At 34.8% G+C, this 10,437-nt stretch overlaps 1 protein-coding gene across 1 annotated transcript in view; it reads right to left on the reverse strand.

Annotated features, from left to right (window-relative positions):
• LOC125676026 (neuropeptides capa receptor-like) overlaps positions 1 to 10,437 on the reverse strand; it is a 49,764-nt gene that overhangs the window by 1,875 nt on the left and 37,452 nt on the right. Inside the window, exons 2-3 of the mRNA XM_048913918.2 lie at positions 3,474 to 4,037; positions 3,202 to 3,333 (exon numbers count right to left, since the gene is read on the reverse strand). Of these exons, the coding sequence (XP_048769875.2) occupies positions 3,202 to 3,333; positions 3,474 to 4,037 (696 nt within the window). The remainder of the gene's footprint in view (positions 1 to 3,201; positions 3,334 to 3,473; positions 4,038 to 10,437) is intronic.

Genomic DNA, 10,437 nt, shown 5'->3' on the forward strand with positions numbered 1-10,437 from the left:
CCAAAAATATACAACACATCTGTAACAGACCAAAAATATACAACACATCTGTAACAGACCAAAAATATACAACACATCTGTAACAGACCAAAAATATACAACACATCTGTAATAAACCAAAAATATACAACACATCTGTAACAGACCAAAAATATACAACACATCTGTAACAGACCAAAAATATACAACACATCTGTAACAGACCAAAAATATACAACACATCTGTAACAGACCAAAAATATACAACACATCTGTAACAGACCAAAAATATACAACACATCTGTAACAGACCAAAAATATACAACACATCTGTAACAGACCAAAAATATACAACACATCTGTAACAGACCAAAAATATACAACACATCTGTAATAAACCAAAAATAACAGACCAAAAATATACAACACATCTGTAACAGACCAAAAATATACAACACATCTGTAACAGACCAAAAATATACAACATATCTGTAACAGACCAAAAATATACAACACATCTGTCACAGACCAAAAATATACAACACATCTGTAACAGACCAAAAATATACAACACATCTGTAATAAACCAAAAATATACAACACATCTCTAACAGACCAAAAATATACAACACATCTGTAACAGACCAAAAATATACAACAGATCTGTAACAGACCAAAAATATACAACACATCTGTAATAAACCAAAAATATACAACACATCTGTAATAAACCAAAAATATACAACACATCTGTAATAAACCAAAAATATACAACACATCTGTAATAAACCAAAAATATACAACACATCTGTAACAGACCAAAAATATACAACACACCTGTAATAAACCAAAAATATACAACACATCTGTAATAAACCAAATATATACAACATGTATGTAATAAAACAAAAATATACAACTTATCTGTAACAGACTAAAAATATACAAACACATTTGTAAAAGACCAAAAATATACAACACACCTGAAATAGACCAAAAATATACAACATGTATGTAATAAAACAAAAATATACAACACACCTGTAAAAGACCAAGAATATATACAACACATCTGTAATAAACCAAAAATATTCAAAATATATGTAATAAACCAAAAATAATATAACACGTCTGTAACAGACCAAATATATACAACACATTTGTAACAGACGAAAAATATACAACACACCTGTAACATGCCAAAATCATACAACACAACAGAAACAAATTAAAGATATATAACATACGTGTAACAGAACAATTAGTCACCTGAAAATTAGTTTAAAGTATCACTAGTTCCACAGGCCTTTTAGGTCACCTGAATATCAATTAAAAGTATCACTAGCCCCGGGGCCTTATCGGTCACCTGAATATCAGTTAAAAGTATCACTAGTTCCACAGGCCTTATCGGTCACCTGAATATTAGTTAAAAGTATCACTAGTTCCACAGGCCTTATCGGTCACCTGAATATTAGTTAAAAGTATCACTAGTCCCACAGGCCTTATCGGTCACCTGAATATTACTTAAAAATACACTAGCCCCACAGGCCTTATCGGTCACCTGAATATTAGTTAAAAGTCCCACTAGTCCCACAAGCCTTATCGGTCACCTGAATATTAATTAAAGTATCGCTAGCCCCAAGGACAATGAAATCAATAACAATTTTCCTGTTCTGCATATCAAACCAAAATTCTAATATTCAGCTGATTATCAAAAAGACCAATTCTAAATATATTTCCTATGAGAAGAAATTGTTATGTTAGTGCATTCACGTACAAGCGAGTAATGTTCGGCGTTTTTTGTTTATTCCAATCCACGGGTAGTATAATTTTCAGCTCCTTCAAATCATAATAAAGTTAGAATATAACAGTACAATGTATCACTCGAGCGAAAGTAAAATAATGGACGTGCTTTCACGCGCACGCGAGTGATTCAGCACTTTTAACTCTATTTATAGGCATTCGTATCATATGTATATTAGATGACTTTCATAATATACAAAAAATATAAATGTTATAGTATCATCTCATCAAAATTAAGCGCACGTGTATACTTTTGTATTAACAGTCAATAGTTTCAAGATATTTCTACAACGTAGGTTTCAAAAGATCTCATTGAAAAACGAAGAAGTTATAATGTGTCCAAACTAGGAAGTGCTAATAGCAATCCACACACATGTACATGAAGTGCTAATAGTAATCCACACACATGTACATGAAGTGCTAATAGTAATCCACACACATGTACATGAAGTGCTAATAGTAATCCACACACATGTACATGAAGTGCTAATAGTAATCCACACACATGTACATGAAGTGCTAATAGCAATCCACACACATGTACATGAAGTGCTAATAGTAATCCACACACATGTACATGAAGTGCTAATAGTAATCCACACACATGTACATGTGCTAATAGCAATCCACACACATGTACATGAAGTGCTAATAGTAATCCACACACATGTACATGAAGTACTAATAGCAATCCACACACATGTACATGAAGTGCTAATATTAATCCACACACATGTACATGAAGTGCTAATAGCAATCCACACACATGTACATGTGCTAATAGCAATCCACACACATGTACATGAAGTGCTAATAGCAATCCACACACATGTACATGTGCTAATAGTAATCCACACACATGTACATGTGCTAATAGTAATTCACACACATGTACATGTGCTAATAGTAATCCACACACATGTACATGTGCTAATAGTAATCCACACACATGTACATGTGCTAATAGTAATCCACACACATGTACATGAAGTGCTAATAGCAATCCACACACATGTACATGTGCTAATAGTAATCCACACACATGTACATGTGCTAATAGTAATCCACACACATGTACATGTGCTAATAGTAATCCACACACATGTACATGAAGTGCTAATAGTAATCCACACACATGTACATGAAAAGAGTCAGAAATGAGTGTTACCTTGTCCTTTAAAAATGAGACTTAGAATACAACAGCTTTTATGAAATTAAGTAAAGTCTGTAAACGCCTATCAGCTTTTTTTTTCTTTTTTGGTTGAAAATAATCCTTAGATGGGTGAAGAAATAAATAGTTTAAGGACAAACAGTAAATACGATATATAACTGTACATGAATGCTTTCCGTTGAGCTGTTTAATTTAAGAAGTGTATAATACAATGTAATTTTCAATAAAAGATAATCTTTGTTGCTGACCTGAAAGGAAGAAGACGTAATTCTGGACGTCCAGAAGCTCAGGTGTCCAGTGTTCTTTCTTCATGTAGATTGTCCAGAGACGCTGGGCATGGAAGGGTGCCCAGCAGACAAAAAATGCTACCACCACAGCAACTGAAACAGTGACAAAATTGACAGTAACTAAAACAAACCATGTTGGGCTATTGGCAATCCTGGCATACGGGCATTGAGATTTAAGAAGAAAATAAAGTTACGATTATTGTAAAAAAAAAAAAAAAAAAAAAAAAAATTACCTAACATCTTTACAACAGATTTTCGAGCCTTTGTTGTGCTGAATATTTTCTTGCTTTGCCTAGATGTCTCCACGTTCATCCTAGAATTCTGTTGGACTCCAGCCACTTCAGATTTGTAAAGTGTAATGCCGATGAGGATGTAGATGAGAGTTATGAGGGTCATGGGAATAACAAAAAATACAAACGATGACAATTGGAGAAACACCTGCATCAGTTCTCGCCATTCTGTAGGAATACTGCACACCATTGAATCAAGAAGGGGATTTGACGTCACGGGATGCACTAAGACGTAAAATGTTCGAGTGTGTATCGGGTACGGCAGGGCACACACGATAGACAAAATCCATATCAACACTATTTCTTTTACAGCTCGCGACAAATTCGACAATTTTTGAAATCTCATGGGATGACATATAGCTGCCCATCTTTCAATTGTAAAGGCAGTGATGGTAAGAATTGATGCATAAGCTGACATTTCAGTAACAAAGGATTTAATAATACAGAAGCCCTCCCCCAGGCGCCATGGATAAGCCTCCCAGATCATGTAAAGCTCCTGCGGAAGGGCTGAAATATAAAACAAATACAATTTCTATATTTTGTAATACAAATCACAAAAACCTACGCGTTTGTAATATTCCTTTGATATAAAACATACCAAAACAAAATAGCTTCAATTTTCAATAAAGTTTCATAATCTTAGACGCCAGTTTGAAGTCTCGAACTATGAAGTGGGGTGGTCAGGTTATCAAATCATGTGAAGGCTTCTCATTAAATTTCATCACGTACCGCCCCACTCTAAAGCCAACTGAAGTTTTCATAAAATTATTACTTATATTCCAACTCTAACGCGCAATAAGCTCAAGTTTAATTAATGTGAGGAAATCCAGCTACCATACAAGCCTTTATTGAAATGCTGATAACATGTCACAGATACTCACACAGCTATCAACAGCACGGCGGCCGATTCGTCATGTAACTATCATCTTATTCTATTTAATTATTTCTATTAATTACCAAGCGTAACTATCATCTTATTCTATTTAATTATTTCTATTAATCACCAATCGTAACTATCATCTTATTCTATTTAATTATTTTTATTAATCACCAAACGTAACTATCATCTTATTCTATTTAATTATCTCTATTAATCACCAAGCGTAACTATCATCTTATTCTATTTAATTATCTCTATTAATCACCAAGCGTAACTATCATCTTATTCTATTTAATTATCTCTATTAATCACCAAGCGTAACTATCATCTTATTCTATTTAATTATCTCTATTAATCACCAAGCGTAACTATCATTTATTCTATTTAATTATTTCTATTAATCACCAAGCGTAACTATCATCTTATTCTATTTAATTGTTTCTATTAATCACCAAGCGTTGCATTTAAAAACAGTGACAACAGTTTCAATGAAAGTTTGTTGTTTAATTTGATTTTCATTTGTATCCATGTACCCGATAGCACAATGGTTCAAACACCACGTTATAAGAACAAAAATCAAACTTGATTTGATTAAACTACCGCAGATCTAGCATAACAGTTTGTCTTTTACATGTCTCTACATTAGATAATTAAGTAGTAGTCCACGTAAAAAAAATCATACAAAGTCTTGAAGAAAAGACTACCAAAAAAGATTGTTATTTCGTCCTCAAATGCTCAACTACCACATATTTATATGTGGTTTGTAATATGGTCCTTGCAAACCCTTCGTTTCTTCATAGTAAGAGCTGATAACTCATTTTCAAATATATTGCATACAAATTGTAGACAAACAATTAGAAAATGTCAGCCAAAATTCTTTGGTGCGCAAAGTCTATATCAACAATCAATCTGATTTTCATGATGTTCTCCCATAGTACTATAAAATAACGAAACTACGAAGGCTGTTCGATATGTAATGTGTATTGTACCACAGCGCGATAACGCTTTGCACGTGGATGACGATACTCCTGAATAGCTCTATTCAACACCTTTCCAACGGTATAAACACGAGCCTTCAGCTCCACACAGTTTTAATTTCATAGTCATTTCAATAGAGTCAGTCGTTGACCACTGTTGTAAAAATGGTTGGGAAACGGGTTGAGAATATTGAAGAAATTATAGATTATATAAAACTCGGTCATTCGGTAATGCAGATTTCTACTGAATTGGGGGGAGTTTATGGGTCTGATAAGGTATCTTATGAGACAGTTCGTAGGTGGAGAAAGAAATTTCTGACTGACACAGAGTCCGTCAAAGATGCAGCGAAATCTGGCCGACCTGTGACTGTAACAGGCAAGGCAAATGTCTCAAAAGTGAAGGAAATAATTGAAAGTGATGACGGATACACGATTCGTGATATTACCAAAGCTGTTGGCATATCGCTATCGCCGTTGCATTTAATTTTGAAGCGTATTTTAAAAGTACGAAAGATTTCTACCAGATGGATACCGCATATATTGACAGATGACCAAAAACGGGTACGAGTACAAACCGCTAACCAATTGCTCAAAATGTTTCCCAAATTCAATTAAAGACAATTTGCAAACGTTACTGGTGACGAAACATGGGTTCACTATTTCGAACCGGTAAGAAAAATTGGAAACAAAATATGGCTAACTAAACACAGTAGAAGGCCTGTAGTTGCCAAAAGAACCATAAGCACAAAGATGGTTCTTTATTGCATATTCTTCTCATGTGATGGTATAGCCGTACAAATTTCGGTGACAAAGGGCAAAAGTGTTACAGGTCGGTATTACCGAGATGTTTTATTAAAAAACCTTAAGAAATATTATCATAAACGACGCCCTGTGTCAGGATTTAGGCATGTCGTCTACGTAAGGGATACAAGACTCCGATGGTCTATTATGTCAGATACGGGACTGGCACGAGCCGCGTAGCGGCGAGTAATCAGTCCCGTATCTGACACAATAGACCATCGGAGTCTTGTATCTTACTTAAAACATTGTTCTATCTAAAAACAAATGCATTTGAACGCACAAAAAAAAAAGCCACGTACAAATATACATTGGTATAGACAAATATATTTACACCTTTCGTTTCTGATTTGTTTTTAATATTTAATATATTAGGAATTCATAAACTTTAATGGCACACGAGGTCAAATCTTGTCTTTAATTCACAAAAACTGTTAGCTCATCATTTCAATTGTCATAATACGGTACTCCTCAAAAAAGGGTTTTGTTTTTCATGGAAAGCGATTCGATTGCTTCTATTGTCTGAAGACTGTACTCAACAAAACTGGTTTTCTTTTTTGGGTGAATGAGGGTAAAAAAAAAGGGTGTTCGGAAAGAATCTTTTAGATAAAACAAAACATTGATTTCCCCCGTTCCTTTCTGGAAACCCTAATAATATGATACTGACACGTAGGCCTATAACTGGTATAAAAACAGAAGCCGCAGTCCTCCTTTAGCATTCAGTCCGGGTGCCTTGAAGAAATGGATTCAGATGATTGAAAAGTACATGAGTTTGCGGTAAGATTTATTCATTATTTCTACAAATTCTCCTAAATATATTAACAATCTTTTTCACAGTGTTTATTTTGTTTAATTTTTGTTGGATACAAATTTCTTTTCAATCATTTGTAGCCCCAGTAGTGGAAAATGCAATGCATTATAGCTCAGATCAAAAATCGCTCCTAAGGGGAATGTATGGTACGACGACGTCCCAGTCGGGGTACATCAACTGCAACAGATTGTGGCCAAAATGTGTAGAGAGGCAGGATTAGATGGGTTTTTTACAAATCACTCTCTTCGGGCTACTGCCGCCACACGCCCATATGCTGCGGGTGTTGACGAGCAACTTATAGCGGGGAAAAACTGGTCACAGGTCATCTGCGATTCGCAACTACAAACTCACCTCCGAGGAACAATTACACAAGTGTAAGTGATTTGATTCAGAAACCGTCCAGTGTCCCCACCGGAGCCGAAGAAAGTGAAGCTCAATGAAAGTGTTTCCTTTGGATCGAGAAAAGAAATAAACATCACTGCCGGTGATGTCACAGTGAATTTGCGACTTCAATGTGCATGTATTTAAATGAATGATTGTGACATGGATTTATAACTGTGGTGCCTAAACGATTTCATATACAGTAAAATCAGATTATACACGAAACACTCATTTCGTATAATTTACTGGAATATTTCACGCCTTGAATATTGTATTTGATAAATAATAAATATGTTTTCTCGCACAACGAAGAGTGGTCTTTATTCCTGGTTTTTACTGTCAGTCCAATATTTCTCATAATATTGGCCTGCTCTTAATAATACTGGACTATGTTCAGTACCGTATGAAAAATAAAGTACTGTCAAGACAAAGAACTGACGTCACAACAATGTTTTAATTCATGATAATGCTCATCACATACATCTGAGCTTGTGAAGCAATTTTTTAAGTCAGAGAAGGTTATCGTCTTGCCACACCCACCATACTCTCCAGATCTAGCCCCATGCGACTTTTTCCTTAAACAGTTCTTATCTGGTCGTCGTTACAAGTCCCAGCAAGCCCTTGGCTCAGCCATCAGTCAGTGCCTCAGAGGTCTACCTAAATCAGCGTACCGTAACACATTTCAGAAATGGATTCAACGATTTGAGCTGAAATTTTTTCAAATTTTATTTTCCATTTCTATTGTTTACACTGCTTAACTAAAGTATTTCTAATGGTCAACCAAAATTTGAATATATCTTTTTAGTTACAAGTGAGATACAGCACTCACAATTCTTTGTTATGTAAACAAGGATCGTACCATGTTTTTGTTTACATTTAGAATACTTAATAGAAAATAACATGTTTAAAACAAAATGAGATGTGCTAAACACTAGAAACTATTTAATTGTGTTCAGAATTAAAATATAAATTGAAAAATCTGCTTTAAACGAACTTTTACTCGTATATTTAACCTATTTAAATATAAACATGACACGGGCCTTGTTTACAAAACAAAGAATTATGAGCTCTGTATCTCCCATGTACCTCGACAATTAACACTCAAATTTTTGCTGACCATTACAGATACATTCGTTAAGCATTCTAAACGTTAAAAATGGAAAAATAAAATTTGAAAATTTACAGCTCAAATCGTGTCCATGCCCCTTTAAGTAAACGAGAAGTGATAAAAGAATTACATAGGTTGTTTTGATTCCAGCTGACAAAGCTTGTAACAACATTGTCTTAATTGCTCATTATTACAAATTTACAGCTGTATCTTACATTTGGTAACCGTACTTATATTATACTCCAACTGCCCATTCAAAAGATGAAATTCTTCAAGACCATGCTTTAGTTTTAGACAAATTTAATATCCCATTTAATTGGATGAATGAATATGAGTTACTGTACATTGTACCTATACTGGATTCCTAAACTTCATAAAAACCTTACGAAGATTTATTGCTGGATCCAGTAAATGTCCTACCAAACTCCTATCTTTGCTCCTCAAGAAAATATTAACAGCTGTGAAGGAGAAACTTCGAACGTATTGTGCTACAACATATCATTGTGCCAGAAGTGGTGTAAATCAGATGCGGATTTTAAAAAAAATTCTTAAGAACTTCTAGTAAATTTGAAATCACTATGCTTTTTCTCAAATCAATAATACGCAGCTAGAACAGGTTTAAAAATCAATACAGGAAAAACCAAAGTTATGCGTCTAAATGCTGCAAACATCACACCAATAACCATCAATGGGAACAACATAAACGATGTGGATGAGTTCATTTACCTCGGAGCAACAGTAAGCAAGACAGGAGGTACTAATGAAAATATAAGAAGAAGAATTGGCCATGCAAGAGTAGCATTCCATAAGCTACGCAAGATCTGGAGCAATAACCAACTCAACAGAAAAACAAAAATGAAGCTCTTCAGCTCAAATGTAATAGCTGTGTTATTGTATGGGAGCGAGACCTGGAAAATGACAAAAGGGGATGGAAAACTTGTAGATACCTTCCAGCACAAATGTCTTAGGAAAATCTTAAAGATCTACTGGCCAATGAAAATACCAAATGTAGCAGTTAGAGAGATAGCAGGAGTAGCAAAGATCAGCACTATGATAAAAACACGCAGATGGCAGTGGATTGGACATGTGCTACGGATGGATAAAAGAACACACCCATATGTAGCCCTTAGTTGGACACCAGAAGGAAAAAGAAAGAAAGGAAGACCGAAGGAAACGTGGAGAAGAACAATAGAAAGAGAGAGGAAAGAACTAGGTTTTGGGTCATGGACAGAGGCAGCAAGATCAGCCCAGGACAGAAGTAAATGGAGAGGACTTGTTCATGGCCCTATTCTCCACGAGGAGAGAAGGAATTAAGTCAAGTTAAGTCAATAATATCAATACGTATGACTTTTCAACACTTTACACAACCATTCCTCACGATAATTAAAGACTAGACTTTTTGACATCATAGACAGTTGCTTCATCAACAAAAATAGAAAAGGGAAATTTTCATATCTAGTAATTAGTCATTCAGATAATTACTTTGTTAAACACCACTCTGATTCTACACACAATTGCCCTAAAGTTCATATATAAAATATGCTGGAGTTCCTCGTTGATAATATCTTCGTAGTCCTTGGTGATTAGGTCTTAAAATTGTATGTTGAAATTCCCATGGGCATGAATTGTGCTCCTTTGTTAGCTGACCTGTTTTTATATTGATATGAAGCAGAATTTATTCAAAACCTACACCAGACGAAAAAAATCTCTAGCTGTGGCCTTCAACTCGACATTTAGATATATTGACGACGTTTAACATCGTGTACACCCCCCAAATTTGGGGGTGCGGAATAGTGACCTTAGGGGTATGGAATTCTAAACGTGTTTACTAGATAATATGATATATATAGCTTGGTTACAGCTATAGAGACAAAACTGGTCTTATATTAACATACGACGGAACACAGTGATGCCCCCGCTTTCTCTTACTCGTTTTCCATCAACACAGAAAC

The sequence above is a fragment of the Ostrea edulis genome, chromosome 3 (assembly GCF_947568905.1).
Source record: "Ostrea edulis chromosome 3, xbOstEdul1.1, whole genome shotgun sequence".
Lineage (NCBI taxonomy): Eukaryota > Metazoa > Mollusca > Bivalvia > Ostreida > Ostreidae > Ostrea > Ostrea edulis.